We start from the raw sequence: 17500 nt of genomic DNA on the forward strand, positions 1-17500 counted from the left end.
ACTCCGAGACGTGACTCACACACACTCCGAGACGAGACTCACACACACTCCGAGACGAGACTCACACACACTCCGAGACGTGACTCACACACACTCCGAGACGAGACTCACACACACTCCGAGACGTGACTCACACACACTCCGAGACGAGACTCACACACACTCCGAGACGAGACTCACACACACTCCGAGACTCACACACTCCGAGACAAGACTCAAACACACACTCCGAGACGTGACCAACACACACTCCGAGACGAGACTCACTCACACTCCGAGACGAGACTCACTCACACTCCGAGACGAGACTCACACACACTCCGAGACTCACACACTCCGAGACGAGACTCACTCACACTCCGAGACGAGACTCACACACACTCCGAGACTCACACACTCCGAGACGAGACTCACTCACACTCCGAGACGAGACTCACACACACTCCGAGACATACACACACTCCGAGACTCACACACACTCCGAGACGAGACCAACACACACTCCGAGACGAGACTCACTCACACTCCGAGACGAGACTCACTCACACTCCGAGACGAGACTCACACACACTCCGAGACTCACACACTCCGAGACGAGACTCACTCACACTCCGAGACGAGACTCACACACACTCCGAGACTCACACACTCCGAGACGAGACTCACTCACACTCCGAGACGAGACTCACACACACTCCGAGACGAGACTCACTCACACTCCGAGACGAGACTCACACACACTCCGAGACTCACACACTCCGAGACGAGACTCACTCACACTCCGAGACGAGACTCACACACACTCCGAGACGAGACTCACACACACTCCGAGACTCACACACTCCGAGACGAGACTCACTCACACTCCGAGACGAGACTCACTCACACTCCGAGACGAGACTCACACACACTCTGAGACTCACACACACTCCGAGACTCACACACTCCGAGACGAGACTCAAACACACACTCCGAGACATACACACACTCCGAGACGAGACACACTCACACTCCGAGACTCACACACACTCCGAGACTCACACACTCCGAGACGAGACTCAAACACACACTCCGAGATATACACACACTCCGAGACGAGACACACTCACACTCCGAGACTCACACACACTCCGAGACTCACACACTCCGAGACGAGACTCAAACACACACTCCGAGACATACACACACTCCGAGACGAGACTCACACACACTCCGAGACTCACACACACTCCGAGACTCACACACACTCCGAGACGAGACTCACACACACTCCGAGACGAGACTCACACACACTCTGAGACTCACACACTCCGAGACGAGACTCGAACACACACTCCGAGACATACACACACTCCGAGACGAGACTCACACACACTCCGAGACTCACACACTCCGAGACGAGACTCGAACACACACTCCGAGACATACACACACTCCGAGACTCACACACACTCCGAGACGAGACTCACACACACTCCGAGACGAGACTCACACACACTCCGAGACGAGACTCACACACACTCCGAGACTCACACACACTCCGAGACTCACACACACTCCGAGACGAGACTCACACACACTCCGAGACGAGACTCACACACACTCCGAGACGAGACTCACACACACTCATAAAACTCTTTTATGATTGACAGATGCAGTTATGATGGACAGATGCACTTGTATGATGGACAGATGCACTTTTATGATTGACAGATGCAGTTATGTATCAAATGTGCTACATAAATAAACTTGTTCTGATCGCCCACAGCTTCTCGTGGACCAGGAACGGGACGCATTTCGACATCGATAAAGATCCCAAAGTCACGATGAAGCCTCATTCAGGAACGCTGGTGATCGACATCAGCGGAGGAGAGAAGGCCGACGCCTACGAGGCCGTGTATCAGTGCACCGCCCACAACCAGCTCGGCTCCGCCCTCTCCAACCACATCATCATCCGCCAGTCCAGTACGTCAGCTCCACCAATCAGATCACTCGCTGCTTGCTCATCTCATCTCTCACGCAGCTCGTTTAACCCTCTCACTCTCGTTGTTGTGTGTGTCGTAAGACATTTTCAGCGTCATCAGAGATCTGATACTCGGAGGTAAATGGGAACGTTCGGCTGTAACGCATGCGGCGGCCCAATCCTGACACTGACCTCATAGTGACCTCATCAGTGTTTAGATCTCTTTCCTGCATCACCTGTCACCTGTCCGTCACGCTCGCGCTCGCGTGGAGTCATGTGATCACGGCTGCTTCCTCTTCCTGCAGGATCTCCGCTGTGGTCTAAAGAGAAGTTCAGTCCAATCGTTGCGCAGGAGGGCCAGTCGTTAGTCCTGCACTGCCGCCCCCCCGCCGGCCTGCCGCCGCCCATCGTGTTCTGGATGGACAACAGTAAGTCCTCATTACATCGGTTTTCTGAACGCATGTCAACTATGAACAATTACTTGTTTTTATGTTTTGAGCTTATAATGTTTAATCAAATGGATCTTCTCCGATCATTTAGTGTGATTAAACTCCGCCCCTTCAAACTCATGCTCATCTGCATACAGAGCCACGCCCACATCCCAACAAACAATGCACAGAATCAAGACTGGGGCGGGGAAACCTGTCACTCACATGAGATCCACCAATAGCAAACCACAACCATCCAATCAATTCCCCACAGACAAAAAACTCCGCCCCTGCAAGCTCACACTAATTTGCATAGAGCCACGCCCACATCCAATCAACAAACGATGCACAGAATCAAAGCGAGGGCGGGGCTATAACCTGTCACTCTCATGAGATCAGCCAATAGCAAACCACAACCATCCAATCAGTTCCCCACAGACACAATCAAGCCCCGCCCACATGTGTTCTTGTTCCTGAAGCGCTTCACTCGATATACGACACAATAGAGGAGAGAAGACCAGCGCAGCTTCCCTTTCTCTCCAACTCTAATCGTGTGTCTGTGTGTGTGTCCGTGTGTGTCCGTGTGTGTGTGTGTGTCCGTGTGTGTGTGTGTCCGTGTCCGTGTGTCCATATGTGTGTGTGTCCATATGTGTGTGTGTCCATATGTGTGTGTGTCCATATGTGTGTGTGTCCGTGTGTGTGCGTGTGTGTGTGCGTGTGTGTATGTGTCTGTGTGTGCGTGTGTGTGTATCTGTGTGTGTCTGTGTGTGTGTCCCCGTGTGTGTGTGTGTGTGTGTGTCTGTGTGTGTCCCCGTGTGTGTGTGTGTGTGTGCAGATTTCCAGCGTCTGCCGCAGAGCCGGCGAGTGTCTCAGGGTCTGAACGGAGACCTGTACTTCTCCAATGTCCTGCTGGAGGACTCCAGGAGCAACTACATCTGCTACGCCCGGTTCCCGCACACGCAGACCATCCAGCAGAAGCAGCCCATCGCCGTGCACGTCATCGACCGTGAGTCTCGGCCTGTGGGAGGACGCTTCCCCTGCTCATGCGCCTCTGAATGAGCACTATTGTAGTTTTGGGTTGGTTTGAGCGTCAATAAAACCCCCGAGAACATCCATTCATCACTTTAATGCACTGTCTGCTCTCGGGCGAAACAAAGAGCTCTTGAGTCGCAAATGCCACCGGCCGCAGCTGTGAGAGTCTCGCATCATATTCCTGCGGTTGCTTTGCATGTGTTTGATTTGTTTTGTTGTTTTGTTGTGTTTCAGTGGATTCACTCAATGACACAATGGCAGATTATTTCAATGACACTGATTTGTTTAGTGGTGAGTGACGGCGCCCCCTAGTGACTCTGGTCTAACCCACACCCAGTGACCTCTAACCTCCGCTGTACTCCCTCATTCCGGAGCGTCTTTCATTAAAGCCCTGTTTATTGACTAACAGATCTCAGATGTCTTCTGCTGTAGACACATGATCCTGTCGCTCCTCATCATCTCTTTCTGAACTCTCTTCATCTTCCTGATGTCTGCTCATATTAGGGTTGGGTATCGTTTCAATTTTAAAGAATCCGATTCTGCTTATCGATTCCGATTCTTATTGATTCCTAATTTCGATTCCAATAAGGTAAAAAAAACAAAACAAAAAAAAACGTAGATATCATGAACGAAAAGCAACAGGCTAAGGAACACTTACACAAGGAACGTTTAACTGTGGTTTAAAAACACCATAGATAAACAACTAGCCGAACTAATATACATTTTAAGCATTATTAAAGAAAAGTAAACACTGTAATTAAAAGATAAAAAATAAAAAATTAGCAATCACAAGAACTGAACAAAGATACGATTGAAATAAAGTGTTTTAAGGTTTTCAGGTATTCAGGTTCAGAAACTGTAATCAAATGTAAAATAACACTGCACTTTATAAATAAAATATACATTACAAATAGTTATTCAATCAAGAACAAGTGAATTTTCTCTTTTGTGGTTTGAGGAATATTAGTGTTATAGAGACGGCAGGAATATTAGTGTTATTATAGAGACGGCAGGAATATTAGTGTTATTATAGAGACGGCAGGAATATCCAGTAAACGGACACACACGCCTGCAGAGCAGAAAACAGCGAGTCGTCTCACGCCTGAATGGTTTAAAGTTATATTGAAATTCTCACAAAGGAATCGATAAGAGGAATAGAAATTAAAAATGTTATAACAAGTGTCCGATTCCTGACCTCATTCTGATTTCCGATCCCCAACCCTAGTTGACATGAGTTCTGGTTATGAAGCAGGGTCTCACTGAGAGCGTTGTGTTCCAGATAAGCCGGTGGACGAGCGAGCGCCGGTGTTCCTGGTTCCCAGCGGCTCGCTCAGCTCTCAGATGGTCCTGCGAGGAGAGGTTCTGGAGCTGGAGTGCATCGCAGACGGCCTGTGAGTTCAGATTCACCACAGCTCTACAGTAACTAGTGTGTGTGTTTGGGTCTGTGACGTTCTGATGTTCCCGCTCAGTCCCACTCCTGCGGTCTCCTGGACCAAGCTCAGCGGTGAGATCCCCGGCCGCAGAGCTTCCCTGATGAACTTCAACAAGACCCTGCGGATCTCGGACGTGTCGGAGGCGGACGCCGGGGAGTATCGCTGCGCTGCCGGGAACCGGCTCGGCTCAGTTCACCACACCATCACAGTCTCCGTTAGAGGTGAAAACAGCACAACACACACACGCTTGGAGCTCGGTCCGGATGGAGCAATCCTGGGGCATTACTCTCTCAAAATAAAGGGGTAGTTCACCCAAAAATCTAAATTAGCCCATGATCTACTCAGCCTCAAGTCATCCTAGGTGTATATGACATTATGCTTTCAGACAAATACAATCGGAGTTATATTTAAAAAATGTCCTGGCTCTTCCAAGCTTTGTAATGGCAGTGTATGACTATTTCTGTTTTGAAGTCCATAAAAGTGCATCTGTCCATCATAAAAGTGAAAGTGCATCTGTCCATCATAAAAGTGCATCTGTCCATCATAAATCTGTCCATCATAAAAGTGCTCCACACGGCTCCGGGTGTAGGAAGAGCACTAAGCGCTGTTGTCTCTCCGTAGCGGCTCCGTACTGGATCAGCGCTCCCAGGAATCTGGTTCTGGCTCCGCTGGAGACGGGCGTCATCACGTGCCGGGCCCGAGGACACCCCAAACCCCACATCCGCTGGTCCATGAACGGCCTGCCCATCGAGGGTCAGTTACTGTCCGTCCCAGCTGACCCCTGACCCCTGACCTCTGACTGACGTTGTGTTGTTGTTGCTGACAGACGCTCCTAAAGACCCGAGCCGGAAAGTGGAGGACGACAGCATCATCTTCTCCGAGGTCCAGAAGGGCTCCAGCGCCGTTTACCAGTGCAACGCCTCCAATCAACACGGGTACTTACTGGCCAACGCCTTCGTCAACGTGCTGGGTGAGCCCACACACACACACACACACACACACACACACACACACACACACACACACACACTGACGAGCCGACAACACACACACACACACACACACTGACGAGCCGACAACACACACATACTGACGAGCCGACAACACACACACACACACACTGATGAGCCAACAACACACACACACTGACGAGCCGACAACACACACACACACTGACGAGCCGACAACACACACACATACTGACGAGCCGACAACACACACACACACACAGACGAGCCGACAACACACACACAGACGAGCCGACAACACACACACACACACACACACACACACACACACACACACTGACGAGCCGACAACACACGCACATACTGATGAGCCGACAACACACACACACACACACACACACTGACGAGCCGACAACACACACATACTGACGAGCCGACAACACACACACACACACACACACACACACTGACGAGCCGACAACACACACATACTGACGAGCCGACAACACACACACACACACACAGACGAGCCGACAACACACACACACACGCACACTGACGAGCCGACAACACACACACACACACTGACGAGCCGACAACACACACATACTGACAAGCCGACAACACACACACTGACGAGCCGACAACACACACACACACACAGACGAGCCGACAACACACACACACACTGACGAGCCGACAACACACACACATACTGACGAGCCGACAACACACACACATACTGACGAGCCGACAACACACACACACTGACGAGCCGACAACACACACACACACACACACTGATGAGCCGACAACACACACACACACACTGACGTCTGTTAGCATTTCTTCACTGGATGTGATGATCATGTGACCTGTGTGTGTTCCAGCGGAGCCGCCCAGAGTTCTGACGGCCCCTAATAAAGTGTATCAGGTGATCGAGAACCGACCCGCTCTGCTGGAGTGCCTGTTCTTCGGCTCGCCCGTCCCGGCCGTCACATGGTGAGACTGAACACACACTCCTCATCAAACACTCACACTGTGACATTTCAATTGGGCTTCATTAGAGACCGGATTCTGCTGCAGTGCATTGTGGGTCCTCTCTCATTCTCAGCTATTTTTATTACGTGGACTCGCTCTCTCTGGTTCATACAAACGCAGCGGCGGCCATTTTGTGACTTGTTTTGTTCACTGTTGGATCATAAGATACAAACAGCTACGATTTTAAAACAGTTGAACTCAATATCTCTAATCTCCATAATTCTGTATGTTGTAAATGCTGTGTAATAAGTTATGACTGTATACAGTATCTCTTAAATCTCCGTCTAGTTTGATCTTGCCGCTGAAACTGCTCTCTCCGCGGAAGCTTTGCAACTTATTGATTGGGTTTATTCTGAGATAACAACCGGCTGGATGTACATTATCCCTCACTTAAACCTCAGTGCATTATGGGATTGTGTTCCCCGCATGCATGCAGTGCTGCTTTACACCAGGAGCACTGTTGCTGGCGGGAGTGTGTGATGGAGTTATATTGATGAATCCACCGCTCCAGGTTTAAGGACAGCCGCTCCGGCATGCTGGAGGGAGATCCCTATGTGTTCCACAAGAACGGAACGCTGGAGATCCACGTGTCTCAGGCTGTGAACGGCGGGAAATACACCTGCGTCGCCAGGAACAACCTCGGCATCTCCGAGAACCACGTCTACCTGGAGGTCAAAGGTCAGAGATCATTCAACTCGGTGTTCATGCTTCTGAATCGGGGCTCTGTGGAAAAGCAAATCATTCAAAATCTATTTAAATAAATATAGAATATAAAAACAAATCTCCAGCAACAATTTAAATAAAAAAATATACATATACAAAATTATATAAATAAATAATTACAAATAAATTGATAAATACATCTGCTAAATTGTTAAATTGCTAATGCAATTATATATATATATATATATAATTAAAAATATATAAATTATTCAATAAATACAATTTAAATGAAATAAATTAGTAAATGAACGAATGAATGAATTGGAACATGAATTAATTTTTTCCAAATAATATTTTACATATATACATTTTTCCTAGCATAAATTGGTCCATGACATATAAAAGATTGAAATGCATCATGTCTGGAGGCTCCAGGTATCCCATCATGCATCATGTCTGGAGGCTGCAGGCTTCAGTTAAGTGCCTCTCTGAAGAGCATTAGGAAAGCATTCAGACCTGACGAGAGCCGGGAGAAACACTGCAAGCTGGCAGTTTCTCATTCCTCAGATCCGCATGTCTGGAGGAAGCAATTAGTGTTACAAATGATCTTTACCAACCGCCTAGCAACGCAGAGTGTGTGAGTGAGTGAGTGTGAGTGAGTGAGTGTGTGAGTGTGTGTGTGTGTGTGTGTGAGTGAGAGTGAGTGAGTGAGTGTGTGTGTGTGAGAGAGAGAGCATGTTTCTGATGGTCAGCATCTCCTGCAGAGCCGACGCGGATCCTCAGGCCTCCGGAGTACAGGGTGGTCCAGAGGAACAGAGACGTTCTGTTTGAGTGTAAAGTGAAGCACGACCCGTCTCTCATTCCCAGCACCAGCTGGCTCAAAGATGGAGGAGAGCTGCCCGACGACGACAGGTGTGTGTGAGACTCTTCATCATTCACTGCATCATATCAGTCTCAATTAGGTTTGAAGTCTGGGTCTAATCGATATTTTCAAGGTCAAACCGAACACAATTGGATTCAATACCCCATATTTGTAATATAAAATTTGTATGTAAATTGCATGCATGACAAAATCACAACATTTCAAGAAAACATCATAGGTTAACCAGTATTCGTGACAACCGACTCAAGATCAAAGCGGACTGCACGGGGACTACCTCCGGGACGACAGCGGGCTGCACGTGACTACCTCCGGGACAACTGCACGGGGACGGCCACCGGGATGGTCTCTGGTTCACTGGGGAGGCAGGAAGTCCTCCTCCGCCGTTCTTTATGGCGAGGTGCAGGCTCCGAGCTGGACAGGACCAGCGGCGAAGGGAGCTCTGGGCTGAGCATCACTGGCCCATGGTCAAAGAACGACCGAAGTGGAGAGTGGGGCTGGGACTCACCTCTAGCATCTCCTCCCCTGTGTCCTCCACGAGTTCCCGAAAACATGACCAGACGGGTTCCCCTAAAAGATTCACTGTCACTGGTGGAAGGGTACTCAGAGGAATTGACCGCCATGGCCTCCTCAGTCTGGCGGGTCCATAACGCAGGCACTGAAAAATGTTCATACGAAGGGGAACCTCTTCAACTTTCAAATTCCCCCTCTTCTGCCTCCTCTCTGTCTTCGTGGTTGGGGAAGACCCACGAAAATCTATACCGCTGGATCTATGATTCGGACGGAGTCGTTCTGTCACGAGACCACACACGGGACACCGGGATAGATCCAAAAGCAGTAATGGTTATTTATTCAGAGTAATCCAAAATCGTAATCATCCAGGCAGGGGTCAAAATCCATATAATCAATCCAAACAAAAGAAACAAAACAAGAACAGGCTAGAAAACAGACCTCCGAAGTGGTGTGACAAATAACAACGACTCCGTGACAAACACTAACCAGACAGGGTATATATACACATAAACTAACAATGTTGATAGGGAACAGCTGAGTGCAATGAACAGTGATGAGTCCAGACAGGGATTGTGGGAAATGCAGTTCCAGAAGTAATGGTGACAGTATGGAGAAGAGACCTCTAGTGGACACCCGGGGAAACACAAACCAGACACTGTGACAGGCAGAAGATCCAGCAAAGCCTGAAACTGTTCTGTGGTTGAGCACAGACTGAACACTAGTGACCAGAACATGTCAGCGCTGTCTTATAAACACCTCAGGAACTGTGGACACTTGTGTAAGAGTTCAACATGATGATGAGATGATCAGTGTAACTCCACAACAACTACAGAAATGTCTCCACTAACATCCAGAAACTCTTCCTGAGTCTCTCCGTAAGGCTGCACTCGCTACTGGTTACTCTGGGATTCTGGATGAGTGAGATTGGCCTGTTTGGTTATTTCCAGAAGGACTTTGCATGTTCTTCATGTCTCTGTCCGGTTCTGTTATTGCCGGAGTTTCTGAAGCTCCGCCCTCGTCCTCTTCATTTGCATTTAAAGAAACACACACAAAAACTGCGCGTTTTTGCTCACACCCAAAAAGGGGCGAATTTGACAAGCAATAATAAATGATCTGGTATTTTGAGCTGAAATTTCACACACACATTCTGGGGACACCATATATGTGCATATATCTTGTGAAAAGGGGCGTAATATGTCACCTTTAAATTGAGATTTGATCTGAGTTGTGTGTGTGATCACAGGTTTCGAGCGCACTTGGACAGTCTGACCATCAGAGGCGTGACGGAGAGCGACGCAGGAACGTACACGTGTGTCACGAACACCTCTCTGGACCAGGACTCGGCCAGCGCTCGGCTCACGGTGGTCGGTGAGTGTCCTGGTGTTCTCTGTGGAATAGACTCTCCTTTATACAGCGCTTACAGGACCGAGTGTTTCAGAGCCGCTTTACAGAGATAACAGGACAATAGTGCAACGAAGTTTTAAGCAAGTTCAGTGATGGTTCGTTTTTTGTTGTAAAAAAAGTATATATATATATACAGCCGCTCTGGAGAAAACCGTGATGTCATCGTCCAGCTCAGTTCAGCTCTCGTATAATGCTGTCGATGCAGGAGATCAATAATATTGTTGAATATTTAATCAAATGTCCCCAACTGAGCAAGACAAAAGCCAAGCCGACAGTGAAGGAACCGAAACTCCATCAGTGCCAGAGTGGAGAAACCCTCGAGAGAAACCAGTCTCAGTCTCAGTTCTCCTCTGGACATCGAGCCAGCGGTGTGTGATTATGATTCAGGGTTCACAGGTCAGAGGTCAGATTGGATTGGAACATTCAGAATATTATTATCTATAATCCCCGTCCCTCTCCGGACGGATCCGTGTGACGCTTTCCTGCAGAAACCAGGGATTTTAGTGACAGAAAACCAACGAATGTGAGTCTTGTTTGTGTGTGACTGTCTGTAAACTAACACACTTCTTCCTCACTCCCTGACCCAGCCCACTCAGAGGCTCCGCCCACTCCTGCTCCGATCAACGGTAAACACACCGTGCCGCATCACATCCCATAATGCCCCAGGGCGTGTGTGTGTGGAATGGAGCATGCTGGATCACATTTATCTGATATGATTTCATTTATTTTCAGATGAATCTTGCGTTCTCTCATTGGTTTCTGAAGTGACTCTGGTTCAGATGTGCATGCGTCGTCATGTGATTCGCATCTGATCATCTGGTCTCATGTAGCATGTGTTCGTCGGATGGTGTGTGTGTGTGTGTGTGTGTTATGATGAACTGATGGATCTGTGTGTGTTTGACTCCTCAGGGCAGCCGGACGCTCCCACTGATCTGGAGCTGACGGATCCGGGAGCGAGAAGTGTTCAACTCACCTGGACACCTGGACACGAGCACAACAGCGCCACCAAGAGTACGACACACACACACACACACACACACACCTGGACACGAGCACAACAGCGCCACCAAGAGTACGACACACACACACACACACCTGGACACGAGCACAACAGCGCCACCAAGAGTACGACACACACACACACACACACACCTGGACACGAGCACAACAGCGCCACCAAGAGTACGACACACACACACACACACACACACACCTGGACACGAGCACAACAGCGCCACCAAGAGTACGACACACACACACACACACACACCTGGACACGAGCACAACAGCGCCACCAAGAGTACGACACACACACACACACACCTGGACACGAGCACAACAGCGCCACCAAGAGTACGACACACACACACACACACCTGGACACGAGCACAACAGCGCCACCAAGAGTACGACACACACACACACACACACACCTGGACACGAGCACAACAGCGCCACCAAGAGTACGACACACACACACACACACACACACCTGGACACGAGCACAACAGCGCCACCAAGAGTACGACACACACACACACACACACACCTGGACACGAGCACAACAGCGCCACCAAGAGTACGACACACACACACACACACCTGGACACGAGCACAACAGCGCCACCAAGAGTACGACACACACACACACACACCTGGACACGAGCACAACAGCGCCACCAAGAGTACGACACACACACACACACACACACCTGGACACGAGCACAACAGCGCCACCAAGAGTACGACACACACACACACACACACACACACCTGGACACGAGCACAACAGCGCCACCAAGAGTACGACACACACACACACACACCTGGACACGAGCACAACAGCGCCACCAAGAGTACGACACACACATACACACACACCTGGACACGAGCACAACAGCGCCACCAAGAGTACGACACACACACACACCTGGACACGAGCACAACAGCCCCACCAACAGTACGACACACACACACACACCTGGACACGAGCACAACAGCGCCACCAAGAGTACGACACACACACACACACACACCTGGACACGAGCACAACAGCGCCACCAAGAGTACGACACACACACACACACACACACCTGGACACGAGCACAACAGCGCCACCAAGAGTACGACACACACACACACACACACCTGGACACGAGCACAACAGCGCCACCAAGAGTACGACACACACACACACACACACACACCTGGACACGAGCACAACAGCGCCACCAAGAGTACGACACACACACACACACACACACACCTGGACACGAGCACAACAGCGCCACCAAGAGTACGTCACACACACACACACACCTGGACACGAGCACAACAGCGCCACCAAGAGTACGACACACACACACACCTGGACACGAGCACAACAGCGCCACCAAGAGTACGACACACACACACACCTGGACACGAGCACAACAGCGCCACCAAGAGTACGACACACACACACACACACACCTGGACACGAGCACAACAGCGCCACCAAGAGTACGACACACACATACACACACACCTGGACACGAGCACAACAGCGCCACCAAGAGTACGACACACACACACACCTGGACACGAGCACAACAGCGCCACCAAGAGTACGACACACACACACACCTGGACACGAGCACAACAGCGCCACCAAGAGTACGACACACACACACACCTGGACACGAGCACAACAGCGCCACCAAGAGTACGACACACACACACACACACCTGGACACGAGCACAACAGCGCCACCAAGAGTACGACACACACACACACCTGGACACGAGCACAACAGCGCCACCAAGAGTACGACACACACACACACACACACCTGGACACGAGCACAACAGCGCCACCAAGAGTACGACACACACATACACACACACCTGGACACGAGCACAACAGCGCCACCAAGAGTACGACACACACACACACCTGGACACGAGCACAACAGCGCCACCAAGAGTACGACACACACACACACACACACCTGGACACGAGCACAACAGCGCCACCAAGAGTACGACACACACATACACACACACCTGGACACGAGCACAACAGCGCCACCAAGAGTACGACACACACACACACCTGGACACGAGCACAACAGCGCCACCAAGAGTACGACACACACACACACACACACCTGGAGACGAGCACAACAGCGCCACCAAGAGTACGACACACACATACACACACACCTGGACACGAGCACAACAGCGCCACCAAGAGTACGACACACACACACACCTGGACACGAGCACAACAGCGCCACCAAGAGTACGACACACACACACACACACCTGGACACGAGCACAACAGCGCCACCAAGAGTACGACACACACATACACACACACCTGGACACGAGCACAACAGCGCCACCAAGAGTACGACACACACACACACCTGGACACGAGCACAACAGCGCCACCAAGAGTACGACACACACACACACACACACACCTGGACACGAGCACAACAGCGCCACCAAGAGTACGACACACACACACACACACCTGGACACGAGCACAACAGCGCCACCAAGAGTACGACACACACACACCCCTGGACACGAGCACAACAGCGCCACCAAGAGTACGACACACACACACACACACACCTGGACACGAGCACAACAGCGCCACCAAGAGTACAACACACATACACACACACCTGGACACGAGCACAACAGCGCCACCAAGAGTACGACACACACACACACCTGGACACGAGCACAACAGCGCCACCAAGAGTACGACACACACACACACACACACCTGGACACGAGCACAACAGCGCCACCAAGAGTACGACACACACATACACACACACCTGGACACGAGCACAACAGCGCCACCAAGAGTACGACACACACACACACCTGGACACGAGCACAACAGCGCCACCAAGAGTACGACACACACACACACACACACACCTGGACACGAGCACAACAGCGCCACCAAGAGTACGACACACACATACACACACACCTGGACACGAGCACAACAGCGCCACCAAGAGTACGACACACACACACACACACACCTGGACACGAGCACAACAGCGCCACCAAGAGTACGACACACACACACACACACCTGGACACGAGCACAACAGCGCCACCAAGAGTACGACACACACACACACCTGGACACGAGCACAACAGCGCCACCAAGAGTACGACACACACACACACACACACCTGGACACGAGCACAACAGCGCCACCAAGAGTACGACACACACATACACACACACCTGGACACGAGCACAACAGCGCCACCAAGAGTACGACACACACACACACCTGGACACGAGCACAACAGCGCCACCAAGAGTACGACACACACACACACCTGGACACGAGCACAACAGCGCCACCAAGAGTACGACACACACACACACACACACCTGGACACGAGCACAACAGCGCCACCAAGAGTACGACACACACACACACACACACACACCTGGACACGAGCACAACAGCGCCACCAAGAGTACGACACACACATACACACACACCTGGACACGAGCACAACAGCGCCACCAAGAGTACGACACACACACACACCTGGACACGAGCACAACAGCGCCACCAAGAGTACGACACACACACACACCTGGACACGAGCACAACAGCGCCACCAAGAGTACGACACACACACACACACACACCTGGACACGAGCACAACAGCGCCACCAAGAGTACGACACACACATACACACACACCTGGACACGAGCACAACAGCGCCACCAAGAGTACGACACACACACACACCTGGACACGAGCACAACAGCGCCACCAAGAGTACGACACACACACACACCTGGACACGAGCACAACAGCGCCACCAAGAGTACGACACACACACACACCTGGACACGAGCACAACAGCGCCACCAAGAGTACGACACACACACACACACACCTGGACACGAGCACAACAGCGCCACCAAGAGTACGACACACACACACACACCTGGACACGAGCACAACAGCGCCACCAAGAGTACGACACACACACACACACACACCTGGACACGAGCACAACAGCGCCACCAAGAGTACGACACACACATACACACACACCTGGACACGAGCACAACAGCGCCACCAAGAGTACGACACACACACACACCTGGACACGAGCACAACAGCGCCACCAAGAGTACGACACACACACACACACACACCTGGACACGAGCACAACAGCGCCACCAAGAGTACGACACACACATACACACACACCTGGACACGAGCACAACAGCGCCACCAAGAGTACGACACACACACACACCTGGACACGAGCACAACAGCGCCACCAAGAGTACGACACACACACACACACACACCTGGAGACGAGCACAACAGCGCCACCAAGAGTACGACACACACATACACACACACCTGGACACGAGCACAACAGCGCCACCAAGAGTACGACACACACACACACCTGGACACGAGCACAACAGCGCCACCAAGAGTACGACACACACACACACACACCTGGACACGAGCACAACAGCGCCACCAAGAGTACGACACACACATACACACACACCTGGACACGAGCACAACAGCGCCACCAAGAGTACGACACACACACACACCTGGACACGAGCACAACAGCGCCACCAAGAGTACGACACACACACACACACACACACCTGGACACGAGCACAACAGCGCCACCAAGAGTACGACACACACACACACACACCTGGACACGAGCACAACAGCGCCACCAAGAGTACGACACACACACACCCCTGGACACGAGCACAACAGCGCCACCAAGAGTACGACACACACACACACACACACCTGGACACGAGCACAACAGCGCCACCAAGAGTACAACACACATACACACACACCTGGACACGAGCACAACAGCGCCACCAAGAGTACGACACACACACACACCTGGACACGAGCACAACAGCGCCACCAAGAGTACGACACACACACACACACACACCTGGACACGAGCACAACAGCGCCACCAAGAGTACGACACACACATACACACACACCTGGACACGAGCACAACAGCGCCACCAAGAGTACGACACACACACACACCTGGACACGAGCACAACAGCGCCACCAAGAGTACGACACACACACACACACACACACCTGGACACGAGCACAACAGCGCCACCAAGAGTACGACACACACATACACACACACCTGGACACGAGCACAACAGCGCCACCAAGAGTACGACACACACACACACACACACCTGGACACGAGCACAACAGCGCCACCAAGAGTACGACACACACACACACACACCTGGACACGAGCACAACAGCGCCACCAAGAGTACGACACACACACACACCTGGACACGAGCACAACAGCGCCACCAAGAGTACGACACACACACACACACACACCTGGACACGAGCACAACAGCGCCACCAAGAGTACGACACACACATACACACACACCTGGACACGAGCACAACAGCGCCACCAAGAGTACGACACACACACACACCTGGACACGAGCACAACAGCGCCACCAAGAGTACGACACACACACACACCTGGACACGAGCACAACAGCGCCACCAAGAGTACGACACACACACACACACACACCTGGACACGAGCACAACAGCGCCACCAAGAGTACGACACACACACACACACACACACACACACACACACACCTGGACACGAGCACAACAGCCCCACCAACAGTACGACACACACACACACACACACACACCTGGACACGAGCACAACAGCCCCACCAACAGTACGACACACACACACACACACACACCTGGACACGAGCACAACAGCCCCACCAACAGTACGACACACACACACACACACACCTGGAGACGAGCACAACAGCGCCACCAAGAGTACGACACACACACACACACACACCTGGACACGAGCACAACAGCGCCACCAAGAGTACGACACACACACACACCTGGAGACGAGCACAACAGCGCCACCAAGAGTACGACACACACACACACACACACACACACACCTGGAGACGAGCACAACAGCGCCACAAAGAGTACGACACACACACACACACCTGGAGACGAGCACAACAGCGCCACCAAGAGTACGACACACACACACACACACGCACACCTGGAGACAAGCACAACAGCGCCAC

At 51.4% G+C, this 17500-nt stretch overlaps 1 protein-coding gene across 17 annotated transcripts in view; it reads left to right on the forward strand.

Moving 5' to 3' along the window:
- Window positions 1–17500, forward strand: part of nrcamb (neuronal cell adhesion molecule b) — a 92924-nt gene that overhangs the window by 46615 nt on the left and 28809 nt on the right. For 7 of the 17 annotated variants that reach the window (XM_079604522.1, XM_079604523.1, XM_079604511.1 and 4 more), the window contains 14 exons: window positions 1769–1965; window positions 2269–2391; window positions 3227–3397; window positions 3658–3714; window positions 4703–4814; window positions 4893–5077; window positions 5478–5609; window positions 5683–5826; window positions 6715–6826; window positions 7377–7543; window positions 8293–8440; window positions 10165–10289; window positions 10913–10951; window positions 11235–11336. In XM_079604522.1, the coding sequence (XP_079460648.1) occupies window positions 1769–1965; window positions 2269–2391; window positions 3227–3397; window positions 3658–3714; window positions 4703–4814; window positions 4893–5077; window positions 5478–5609; window positions 5683–5826; window positions 6715–6826; window positions 7377–7543; window positions 8293–8440; window positions 10165–10289; window positions 10913–10951; window positions 11235–11336 (1814 nt within the window). The remainder of the gene's footprint in view (window positions 1–1768; window positions 1966–2268; window positions 2392–3226; window positions 3398–3657; window positions 3715–4702; window positions 4815–4892; window positions 5078–5477; window positions 5610–5682; window positions 5827–6714; window positions 6827–7376; window positions 7544–8292; window positions 8441–10164; window positions 10290–10912; window positions 10952–11234; window positions 11337–17500) is intronic. The other 10 variants (XM_079604514.1, XM_079604515.1, XM_079604524.1 and 7 more) reach the window with 3 other exon arrangements.

The sequence above is a fragment of the Phoxinus phoxinus genome (assembly GCF_949152265.1).
Source record: "Phoxinus phoxinus genome assembly, chromosome: 25".
NCBI classification, from domain to species: domain Eukaryota; kingdom Metazoa; phylum Chordata; class Actinopteri; order Cypriniformes; family Leuciscidae; genus Phoxinus; species Phoxinus phoxinus.